Source organism: Petaurus breviceps, unplaced genomic scaffold (genome assembly GCF_028583685.1).
Source record: "Petaurus breviceps papuanus isolate PSGF00001 unplaced genomic scaffold, PetGlider_PUasm1.0 182, whole genome shotgun sequence".
Lineage (NCBI taxonomy): Eukaryota > Metazoa > Chordata > Mammalia > Diprotodontia > Petauridae > Petaurus > Petaurus breviceps.
The window spans coordinates 2683095-2695778 of NW_027185786.1; the positions used below are offsets into that span (position 1 = coordinate 2683095).

General features: G+C 41.9%; 1 protein-coding gene across 1 annotated transcript in view; it reads right to left on the minus strand.

Moving 5' to 3' along the window:
- The window catches only part of CNGB1 (cyclic nucleotide gated channel subunit beta 1), a 77580-nt gene that overhangs the window by 45006 nt on the left and 19890 nt on the right, over positions 1 to 12684 (minus strand). Inside the window, exon 5 of the mRNA XM_069087590.1 lies at positions 769 to 876. Coding sequence (XP_068943691.1) covers positions 769 to 876 — 108 coding nt within the window. The remainder of the gene's footprint in view (positions 1 to 768; positions 877 to 12684) is intronic.

A 12684-nucleotide genomic window follows, 5' to 3' on the forward strand; every position in this document is an offset into this window, starting at 1 on the left:
GATAGATAGATAGATAGATAGATAGATAGATAGATAGATAGATAGATGATAGACAGATGAAGGAAGAAAGGGAAAGGAAGGAAGGGAAAGAAAGGAAGGAAGGAAGGAGGAAGGAAAGAAGGAGGGAAGGAAGGAAGGAAGGAAGGAAGGAAGGAAGGAAGGAAGGAAGGAAGGAAGGAGGAAGAAAGGAAGGAAGGAAGGAAGGAAGGAAGGAAGAAAGGAAGGAGGAAGGAAGGAAGGAAGGAGGAAGGAAGGAAGGAAGGAGGAAGGAAGGAAGAGAAAGAGGAAAGGAATATAAACTTTAACAATGAAACACAAAATACTGACGTGTGTGAAGCACCCTACTTCATCTATGAGAGAGGAGCAAAGGCAACATAGATAGAGTTGGAAGAGGTTAGCTCTAGTCCAATCCCTTTATTTTACAGATGAGGAAACTGAGGCCCAGAGAAATGCCATGATTTACCTAAGGTCACACAGGTTGTAAGCATCTAACACACAGCAAGCACTTAACAACGCCTTTCGGTCATTCATTGAAGTGGCAGAACTAGGATTTGAACTCAGGTCATCTGACGAAACCATGGCATGTTGCCTTTCACACTTAACCCTGTAAGACTCAAATATGTTGCTTAACATCATTACAAAATGAACTAATTTCTCCCCTTCCAAAAAAATATTCAAGACTCACCATTATTGATGACCTATAGCCAAAGAGCCACCAAAATGCCAAGCTAGCTTTGGTTACTCATATTAAAGAAATTTCCGACTCACTCTTGGCCCTGGGGACTGGATGGTCCAGACCAGGCAACGACGGGGGACTGAGCTGGAGACAGGTCCTTGAGCTCCTCCACCTCCTCATCCTGTGATGGCAGCTTCTTCCTAGATAGAAATCCAAGACATTTTCAGCCAGATGCAGAGGGTCCCATGGAGGCAGAGTCCTCTAAGCGCTACAAATGAGAAATGCACAAGCAATATCGTTTGGCAACTACGTCATTAGGGACAGTGTTCCAGGCAGCAAGTGGGGCCACTTATTCCCCAAAGTAGAGGCCAATAGCATGAGGCATGAGGCTTTTAAAGAGAACCATCTTTCTTTTACCATGTTGATCTATTCACAAACTGGAACACACTCAATGTGTGTGTCCTTCCAAATTGAGGGAAACAATCCTCCTGAAGAAGGAGCCCACCATTTCTGCCATCACTAAGAGCCCTTGGAATAGCAGTCCCCACCCCAGATAACTATTCCCCCTAGGAAAATACAGGTGATGAGTCTTCTCTTCTCAATTCCGAAATAAGTAATAGGTAAGTGGATCACAAAATTGCATGCTATATGAAAACTGTAACTGCAGATGTCCTACCTGGGGTCAACAACATAAACAATCTGTTATATTTTCTGGCAGATAAGCAGTGTTGGGCTTGGAATAAGGAAGATTAATCTTCATGAATTCAAATCTGGCCTCAGACGCTTACTAGCTATATGATGCTGGGCAAGTCACTTAACCTTGTTTGCCTCAGTTTCCTCATCTGTAAAATGAGCTAGAGAAGGAAATGGCAAATCACTGTAATAACTTTGCAAGAAAACCCTAAATGGGGCCATGAAGAGTCAAAAATAACTGAAACAAAAACTCTGTGTATGCCTTGAAGAGATACTGTACAATTTCATTGATGAGATGAATAAGAAATTGTGAAGTTGTGACCTAACAACAGCTTTTGCAGACACTACAGCTCTCCCCTCCCCAAAAGTCACAATTATAGAAGACCCAGAAAAGTAGACCTAAGTCCTGGGCACTGTCAAGTGTCTACTGTATGATTTTATCAGTAGAAAGACACTAAAGAAGATGAATCACCATCTGCTGTGTTGTGCTACCCCAAGGACAATGAGCTTTTCCATTTGATTTGTAGCTGAAATCATCCTCTCGTCTCTTCTCCTCCCTTCTCTCCTCTTCTCCTTTCCTTTCCTCTTTCCTCCCCTCCCCTTCTACTCCCTCCACTCCCATCTACTCCCCTCCCCTTCTCATTCTCTGTCTCTGTCTCTCTGTCTCTCTCTGTGTCTGTCTCTCCCTCTCTATCTCTCTCTGTCTCTCCTCTCTCTGTCTGTCTCTCTCTCTGTGTCTCTGTCTGTCTGTCTCTCTCACTCTCTTACTCCTGTTGTCTCCTCCTACTAGAACACAAGCTCTTTGAGAGCAGGGATGGTCTTTTGTCTCTATTTGTACTATTGTGCCAATGCTTTTCATAGTGCTTAGTGCATAGTAAGGGCTTAATATATGTTTTCATCCACCCATCCATTTATTAATTCCACATGACAACCCTTGAGATATTTGAAGACATCTATTTGTCTCCTAAATGTCACTATGTGCTTTACATAGAGGCTGTTCGGCTCAAGGCTGGACATGCCAGTTCCTTCATCTATTCTTCAAGTGTCTTGAAGATGTCAGCTCCAGCTGGATACCCTTCAAGTTATTTCCCTTAAAATGTGGTACCTAGAAGTAAACACTGAACTTCAGATCATAGATGTTTCCCTCTATCTCAAGCAGCTGTGGGAACACTGGAACAAGGTTGATTGATGCCCATTTAATACCATGATGTGGTTGTACTTGGAGATATATTACTAAGAGGAATTCGGAATCCAAGGGTGAAGGTTCAGATTGGAAGGGCTTAAATACAGGCTTAGCCAGTCTCCACTCAAGAGGTAGGTAATTAAGGCCTTTGGAGGACAGGGATCACTAAATCATCTGAAGGAATGATGTCAGAAAATGGACAAATTGCCTCTATACATGCCCCCCTCCCCAAAAAGATCAGAGAAAGATAATACACAAAGAAATGTATAGCCACTCTTATTGTAGTGACAAAGAACTGAGAGCTAAGGGAATGCCCATCCACTGGGGAGTGCTAAAAAATTATAATATGAGAATTGATAGAATATTATCGTGCTGTAAGAAAAAATGAAAGGGGTGGGTTTAGAGAAGCTTAGGAAGACTTGTATAAACAGATGCAGAGTGAGGAGAGCAGAATCAGAAGAACAATTTATCTACAACAACAATAATATTGTAAAGACAAACTACTTTGAAAGACTTAAAAATTCTGATCAAGGGGTGGCTAGGTGGCACAGTGAATAGAGCACCATCCCTGGAGTCAAGAGGACCTGAGTTCAAATCCTGCCTCAGACACAACACAAAAAAAAAAAATTAGTCGTGTGACCTTGGGCAAGTCACAAACCCAATTGCCCTACCTTCCCCCCTCCAAAAAGCAAAAAAAAAAAAATTCTGATCAATACATGATCAACCATGGATTCTAGAGTCTAAGGATCTCTGCTATTGACCAAGAGGCAATGGATGGGAAAACGAGACAAAATTTTTGGATGTGGCCAATGTGGGAGTTTGTTTTAGTTGGAGGCACATGTTTGTTAGGAAGGTTTTCTTTTTCTTTTTCTAAATTGGGGGAAAGATTGGGAGGGAAAGAAAATAAATAGTTGGCAAACTGAAAAATAAAATTAATAAAATTTTAAAAAGAAATAAAACTTTTTAAAATGGAACAAAATATTTAATATTTTTATTTTGTTTAATTATCCAATTGAATTATGTGAAACAGAAAAGTACCACCATCATCTTTCTAGTCACTCTAGACCCCACCAACAGAACCATAATCTTTGATTCTTCCCTTTCCATATCCAATTAAATCCTCCCAATTATACTTTCCCAATATCTCTTGTCTCCATACCATCCTTTCCACTTCAGCTGACACTACCCCAGCCTGTTCTTTATCACCTCAGGCTCGGGCATGACAATAGCCTAGCAACTGAAAAAAAGCACTGACTTAAAAGTCTAGAAATCTGGTTTCCTGTACTAGTATTGACACTAATTAGCTGTGTGACCCTAGGTAAATCACTTCCTTTTACTGATTCTGTTTTCTCCTCTGTAAGAGCTGGACTAGACCATAGATTAAGAGTTATAAGGAAACTTAGAGGTCAGCTGGTCTAATTCCTTTATTTTACAGATTGGCAAACTGAGGTTCAGAGAGTTTAAATAAGTAGCTCAAAGTCTTACAAGTTGTAAGTGGGAGAGGTGAGATGTGAACCAAGCTCCTCTAACAATGAAATCTAGCATTTTCCCCACTGTGCCATAATCTCTAAGGGTTTTTTTTCAGATCAAGCACTCTCTAATTCTATGAATCATATGCATGGAAGTTGAAAAGAGGAAAATTTCGGCTTGATATCAAGAAAAACATCCTTCTAATTAGAGCAATCCCAAATGAACAGCCTGGGGAAACTGTGGTTTCTACCTTATTATGGTCTTCAGGCAAAGGTGGTGCTGTAGGAGGCTTCTCTTGGGGGTGTGGGTTGGGCAAGATGACTGAGGATTTCCCTTGGCTAGGCTAGATCTGAACATCTATAAATCATCGTTTGGAAAAACTAGAAAGAATCTGGGTGCAAACTGGGTTTTCCAATGTTTCCTCTGTGCCTTTATGGAATGTTCTCAGATTCATTTAGGTTTCTTACTCTGTGCTTCCTCTCTGAGATCAAAAATGCTTAAGCTGTTGAAGGAAATCACCTTGTTTAAATACCCTGGCATTTGGAGCACCAGCTGAGCCAGACCAGGAAATTCAAAACTGAGCTACTTTACAATTGTATCCAGACACTCTCTCTTAATGACACCAGGGAAGGAAAAGAGGTCAGACACACAATAGAGGTAAGTTATCAGGCGAACACCATCAGCACCCCTGGATTTCCTGACTTTCCTCTGAGGTATCACAACCTCCAAGGTAAACCAGAAGCTTACAATGAGAAGTGAAGATACAAATTTATGACCTTAATAGACTAGGCTAAATGGAATTTCCCGGGGCAGGGGGGGGGGGAGTTGAAATAAAAGACCTGGGGGTTTAAAAAAATTCTTTTCATCTCTCTCCTGCTGTTGTTAAGTCAAGGTCTAGAATTGATCTCATGGATTTTACCTTAAATGGGCAGAGCCAGCCGGACACTGGATCATGAGAGTTTCCAGGGGTTCAGGCTATAAAGCTGCTATCTCGGATCCGTTTGGAAAAGAGGTATCTTTTTGCAATACACTCCCAGGCCTCCAGGAAGGAGCCAGACTGCGTCCTGGGGAAAGCAATTCTGTCTCTCTAACACTGATTCATCTCCACAGGACTTTCTCTGCCACACCAGAAAACCTCTTCACCCTGAAAGCACACTCCATCCCTGGAATACTGGGAAATACCATCCTGCTCCTGTGGCCTCTCCCTCTGATTGGCTGAGTCCTTCATTCCTCCCCAGGCTGCACTGCGGACTCATCTCTGCCCCTCTGGGCTGTCTTCCCCGTTAGGATGCAAGCTCCTTTAAGGCAGACATGTCTTTCTTCTGACTTGTATTTCTATTCATCGTGCCTGTGGTTAATAGTTCTTCCTGGATACTGGAGTGGTTTGCCATTTCCTTCTCCAGCCTCTTTTACAGATGAGGAAACTGAGACAGGGTTAAGTGACTTGTTCAGGGTCATACAGCTAGTATGTATCTGAGGACAGATTTGAACTCAAGAAATCTTCCTGACTTCAGACCTGGCACTCTCTCCACTGTGCCACCCAGATGCCGAGGTGCAAACAATGATAACAGTTAAAGACTCGTTGACTCTCTTCTAAACTGCTAAACACCCCCGCCTCTTTCTGGCTCCTCGGTTCTAGGGTTCGGTGATGTTACTGAAGAATGAGGTGACTCACGCAAAGGCGCCTTGCATTGCTTAAAGCAGCAGGGGCTGTGGTTGAAGGGGGGACCAAAAGACAATCCTGCTCTGGGAATGGGCTGCAGCAGTGGCCAGTCTATGAGCTGATTCTGCTTACTCATTCAGCCAGGACATAAAACCCATAATGAACCAATAATACATTGATAGATATCATCATCTTCATCCCCATAACTGGTATGTACAGAGCACGTGACCCCCTTATCTCCTTTGATCCTCATAGCAACCCTGAGAGATAAATACTTTAATTACCTCAACAAGCTTTTATACAGTGCTTACTACGCTCCAGACATTATGCCGGGAGCTAGGAATACGAAGATAAAAGGAAAACAGTCCTTCATATTATTACTATTATTCTCTTCTTACACATGAGGAAACTAAGACCCAGAAACGCAAGTGACTTTCCCAAGGTCACACAGAAGATAAGGAGAAGTTTCAGAACCCAAGCCAGTTCCAGGGCTCTTTCCCACTCACCACAGCTCTCTACAATGCCCACATCAGCTAATCCTCCACACCAGGAGTTCTCCATCTCTTCTGTGTGTCATGGGCCCATTAAGCCCATGAACCCCTTTTCAGAATAATGATTTGATTTTTTTTATTAAAGGAAATGTACTAAATTTCCATTGGAGATGAGCAAAAATTAGAATGTAGTTGTTTTCCCATCCAAGTTCATGGCCCTGTGAAATCTAGCCAACGTGCCCTTCCGCTGGCCATGGACCCCAAAAGTTCAACAGTCTCTGCTCTGAACTTATAGAAAGGACCCGGAAGGGGGGGAATCATTTATGTATTAAAGACATTGGGAGAAGAGGGTAGTTATCCCTTGGGCTCAGAGCAACGCGAGCTGAGTGGAAAAGGAAAGCAGAGTCAAGACAAAGAAGACAGCTTCTGAACATCTACCTCCATTTCCATCTTTATAATATTTTTGTTCAGTTACTTCAGTCGTGTCTGACTCTTGGTGACCCCATTTGGGGTTTTCTTGGCAAAGATACTAGAGTAGTTTGTCATTTCCTTCTCCAGCTCATTTGACAGATGAGGAAACTGAGGCAGACATGGTTAAGTGACTTGCCCAGGGTCACACAGCTGGTAAGTGTCAGAGGTCAGGTTTGGACTCAGGAAGATGAATATTCCTGACTCCAGGCCTGGCACTCTATCCACTGTGCCACCTAGCTGCCCTTTAATAACATTAGTTATTATTAGAATTCTAATATAATATGATAAATATATTCATTTAATTACCATGCCTATAAAGATAGAAGAAAGAGATAGGTGTCAGGGACCAACGTTCTTTCTCTGATTGCTACTGTTACTACTAATATATCATGATTACTAATAATCATAATCATTATACTTAATTATATATGAAAACCATATGATATAATTATATAATGTATTGTGTTGTGTCATATATTAAGTCTTGTTATATTTAACTTATTATATAATATATCCTAGTAAGCATTACACTCTGCCTAAATATCTCCTGCTCTGTTTAAGATACTTGGGGGTCCCACATCTCCACCCACCTTTCTTGCACCATGACATTCCCCAAGTGAAAAATACTCCCATCTGTCCTACAACTGATCTGCCTTCAGCCATTGGTGAGGATCTCGGCTACAATCCAATGCTCCCGCTATGCAATGAGGGATGCCCTTGATAGCTCCCAAGGTACCTCTTAAGCAGCCCTATAAGGACCCGGGAACTGGGGGGAAGGAGAAAGGCCATTAGCCGTTATTCAGTCCAACTCTTTTTATGGAAATCATCTGGCTAGGAATGTCGGTAAAACCATCCCGGGACTAAATTGGCCACAAAGCAGCTGGGAGCATTACCTAATACACTTCCCTTGGGCCCTTCTTAACCCATCCAGAGTTCCCTGACTACCATCACAACAATGAATTACTAGAAAAAGAGGAATGACGCTGGCCTTGATGACACATGACCAGGGGGAGGGAGGAGGGGAGGCAGAACAAATCCTCTATCAACCAAATTTGAGCTGCAGAAGACCTTAAAGTGATTCTGGTCCACGTTCCCATTTTACAGATGAGGAAACCAAGACCCAGAAAGAGGAAATGATTTGCCCAGAGTCGTACTAATAATTCACATCCCGGGCTCCTGACTCACAATCCAGTGGTATTTCCATTATAATCATTTTTCCTCTCTTAATAATAATAATGGTAATGACAGTAACTAGGGTTCACATTTCCATAACTCTTTGAGATTAGAAAGCCCTTTTCTCAGGACAATCCCTAAAGATAGGCAGAGCATAACCCCCATAAGAATGTTCTGAGAAGCAATGTCATTTCACCTAATAGTAGCATTAATTCAATTAATATATTCTAACTAAACTCTACTATTATATTGCAAAACATTATTTGTAAATCATAACAAATTGTTCCCTGTATTGTGTAAGATCATATTTTTGAGGAACCAGTTAGTGATATTAGGTATCAAATGCTCACTGTTCTACAAACTGAAAATTGAGTCTCATAGTTACTTATGAATCAATATTCAATCAATTCATCAATATTCATCAATAATGCCAGGCATTATTCTGAGTTCCAGGGATGAAAAAAGAGGCAAAAGACAGGCCTTATCCACAAGCAGCTTACAATTTAATAGTAGGTATTTAATAACTCCTTATAGAGTGAATGAATGAATTTCCATGACGGTAGGATTTTTGTGGTTACCTAACAGTGTTTCTGGGGTTTACCAGAGTCAACCAGTTGGCTATTGATCAAACTGGCTGGGATAGGTTTGCATTTAGAACAAAGAAACTCAAAGGGTTTGGTTTTTTTCTTGACTTTCCTGATCTTGAGTCAGAGGGGTTTGCCCAGTGATGATTAGAGCTCTTGGCCCTATTAATGACCTCTTTTTAGAAATAACAAAAGCCTTAAGCTTCAGAGTGAGGAAGTTTGAGCCAGCTCAAAAAGAAGTATCTTTCAGGATCCAAAAGACCAAAGGCCACATTTTTAGAGAAGGATTGAAGGTTCCCAAATGGTCATTCCTTGCTTTGGGGAAGAACAATTAGTATATTCACAACTCAGACCTATATTGGGAAGGTTAATCATTTAGAAATGAGACCTATAATGAGACCTCATTTAATGAGACCTATAAATATGCCTTGGTGAAAGCTTGCCAGCACATGAAAGCATTGACTGAGCCAGGAAACTTGATGTGGAATAAACGTAAGAAGTAATTAGGAGAAGTCAACCCCATTATCAGTGATTCATGAGTACAAGAAATTCTAATGGGGGAAAGACATCTTTCTTAAAGCAAACAAGCAAGGAAGTAGACTTTCTCTTTAGTCCAGAGCCAGGAAACATATGAAAATGAAGTGATAGAAAACACCGATGTTCTGAACAGGTAACTCACATCTCCAAGCAGATGACACCCCTACCTAATCTCTTGATTATATTTTCCCAAATGCATCATCTCCTGAATTCCAGTCCCAGGGATGATTGTTTGCTGACCATCTCCCCCTGGAGGTACCCTAGGCATCTCAAACTCAACGTTGTCCAAAATGGAACTTGCCTTCTGCCTTCCTTCCCCTCCTCCAAACTTCCCTGTTCCTGTTATGGGAGCCATCACACTCCCAATCATTCAGGCTTACAAGCTCAGAGTCAACCCCTACTCTTCATTCCTTCAGTCTGCCCCAACCATCACATCCAGCCAGTTTATCCCACATCTCTCATGTCCATCTTCTCTCTATTCACATGACCACCACCCTCATTCAGTTCTCACCATATAAATGATTTAATATTTATAAAGAGCTTAGCATACTGTCCAACACACAGTAGGTGCTAATAAGTGTTAGCTATTATTGCTGTTGCTGCTGCTGTTATCATCACTTCCCCCATGGCTACTGCAATAGCCTCCTAATTGATCTCTCTGCCTCCAGTCTCCTCTGGCCAATCCATTCCTCCCTGCCAAAATACTTCCCTTAAGTACAAGTCTGAACACATCATTGTTTCGGTTCTGTTGGGTAAAACTCTTTGTGACCCCTTTTGGGGTTTTCTTGGCAAAGACACTGTAGTGATTAGCCATTGCCTTCTTCAGATCATTTTATAGATGAGGAAACTGAGGCAAACAGGGTTAAGTGACTTGCCCAGTGTCACACAGCTAGTAAGTGTCTGAGGGCAGATTTGAACTCAGGAAGATGAGTCTTCCTGACTCTAACCTCAGCTCTTCTGTCCACTGCAGCACATAGCTGCCCATATCTCTACCCTGATTAAAAATCTCCAGAAGCACCCAATTGCTTCTGGAATAACATACAAACTATTTGGTTTGGGAGTTAGAGTACCTTCACAGATGACCTTTAGCCTTCCTTTCCAGGATCGATATCTACTTATTCCCCTTCATACACTCCATATTCCAGCTAAACTGAACTATTTCTCTGAATTCTACCTTCTTCTATTTCTCCACTTCCACACCTTTGCATAGACTGTGCCCAGAATGTCCTCTCTTCTCCCTTCCACCTCTTGGCTTCCTTCAAGACTCATCTGAGGTTTCATCCTATGCAGGAAGACTTTCTTGGTCCCCTTGGATGCTAATGCTAGCTCCCTCCTCAAATCTTACTTAGGTATCTCTTTACATGTTCCTCAAGGGCAGAAATCGTCCTTTTTCCCTTTTACATCCTCAGGACACAGCATAGTGCTTTATTCACAGTAAGTCCTTAAGAAATACCTGTTGAGTTATTAATGAATTTAATTCCCAGGGCTGTGAATCAGACTAGCATGTGAGGAACCAACATGTTAGCTGTCTCTACAGCATGATCACCTTCTCCCAAGGAGAGGTTTGATGCTGTCCAGAAATTTAGAGACACTCTGTTTCCCAGAGCTAAGGTCCAGCAAGCAGGCTGTGCCCTGAGCTCGTCCTAACAACAATCGTCTGTGCTCTGGATGATCTGGCAAAGTGTACCAGGGGGTACTGGGTCACTGAGAGATTAATGATTTTCATATTAATCAATAACTGTTTAGATTTGTTAGAATACCCTCTATTTCCCAGGGACCTGAGAGTCATCCATAACATCTTTTGACATGCTCACAATCTGTTTCTTGTAACTGACTGCACTCCTGTTCCTACCACATTAACTTTGGTTCTGTACCCCACTGAATAATCACAAAAGTTCAACAGCCCTCAAGACTTAAGAGGATCAACTTAAGAACTGTTCCCACAGGACCAGGAATGCTTGCAATGTCCGTACATAAGCCTGCTGTGGGAACTGCAAGAATGATTGTGTTGGGGCAGCTAGGTGGTACAGTGGATAGAGACTTTGGAGTCAGGAGGACCTGAGTTCAAATCTGGCCTCAGACACTTGACACTTGCTAGCTAAGTGACCCTGGGAAAGTTGTGTAAGCCTGATTGCCTCACCAAAAAGAATTGTGTCGTGGTCATGTGGTTTTTTAATGTATGTAAGATCTGTCTTTGCCCAAGCATGTTAAGCTCTCCTTCTCGATCTCGATTCTCAGGATGGGGAACTTCCACTTGGAAGCATTTTCCTTGCTCTGAAATTAATTAAACTTCTGTTTAATCCCTGACACACCTGCCCAGAGGCCTGCTTTGTTCTTCTCTGACCATTCCCAGGTTAGAAGCCAGTTCTAGTCCAGTTGACAATGGCAAATTTAATCTGGCAAGGAAAACAATCTTAACTTGTCTCAAAAATGCCTTCAAAACAGGCAATTCTCCTCTTTGATTTTGCTTGTCTATAGTCTGAGTCTGATTCAGAAAGAGGTTTTTAGCCTTTTCTATGTTGTGGACACCTAAGGCATTTTGGGGGAGTCTATGGACATCTCAGAATACTGGTTATAAAATAAAATACTTAGGATTACAAAGAAATCAGCTATGTTGAAATAGTTACCAAAACATTAAAAAAATTACATAGCCCCCAGATTAAGAATCACTACTCTAGAGGGAGTTGGAAATTCCCTCACATTTTCAAAACAAAACATTTCCAGTTTGTTCCACAACAGCTGCCTACCACCAAAAAAGAAGCCCAGTTCAATCAGTCCTCTCTACCTCCCTGAGGTAGACCAGGGTATGCAAGAAGAGCTTTTTAAACATCAAAGATCCTTCAAACCTCTAAGTCTGAAATGTTCTCCCTTTACCTTTCCTACTACTGACCTTCCTGGATTCTTTTAGGTCCCAACTAAAAATCTCCTGGGCATCTAGACTCAGTGGATAGAGCAGGTCTGGAATGAGGAAGACCTGAGTTCAAATCCAATCTCAGACACTTAGTAGCTGCGTGACCCTGGGTGAGTCACTTAACTTTGCTTCAATTTCCTTATCTGGAAAATAAGCTGGAGAAGGAAATGGCAAACCACTCTAGTATCTTTGCTAAGTAAACCCCAAATAGGGTCACAAAGAGTCAGACATGAGTGACAAAACTGAACAACAACAATAAAAATCCCCTTTCTTGTGGGACCCAGAATTTCTCTTCATTCCAGTGTCTTCCCTCCGCTAATTATCTTCTATTTCTCTTTTCTATATCTCATTTTGCATGTGCTTGTTTGCATGTTGTCTCCCCCATCAGATGGTAAGCTCCCTGAAGGCAGGGGATGCCTTTTGTTTCTTTTTGCATCCCCAGAGCTCAGCACAGTGCTTGGCACATAGTAGGCATCTAATAAACGCTGATTGATTGATTGAGAATGTCAGAGCCAAAAGAGTCCTTATGACATAACATGCCAAGTGGGAGGGACCTTAAAACTCAAAATCTCAGAGCTGGAAGGGCCCCTAGAACAAAGGATGTTAGAGCTGAGAGAAGCTTTAGAACACAGAACTGAAAGGGTCCTTGGCACCCAAAATGTCAGAGCTGGAAAGGTCCTTAGAACACAGAATGGCAGTGCTGGAAGGATCCTTAGAACACAAAATGTTAGAGCTTTCCAGTTTAGACATACTTAGAACATAGCTTAGAACACATAATGGCAGGGCTAGGAAGGTACTTAGAACACAAAATGTCAGAACTTTCCAGCTTAGA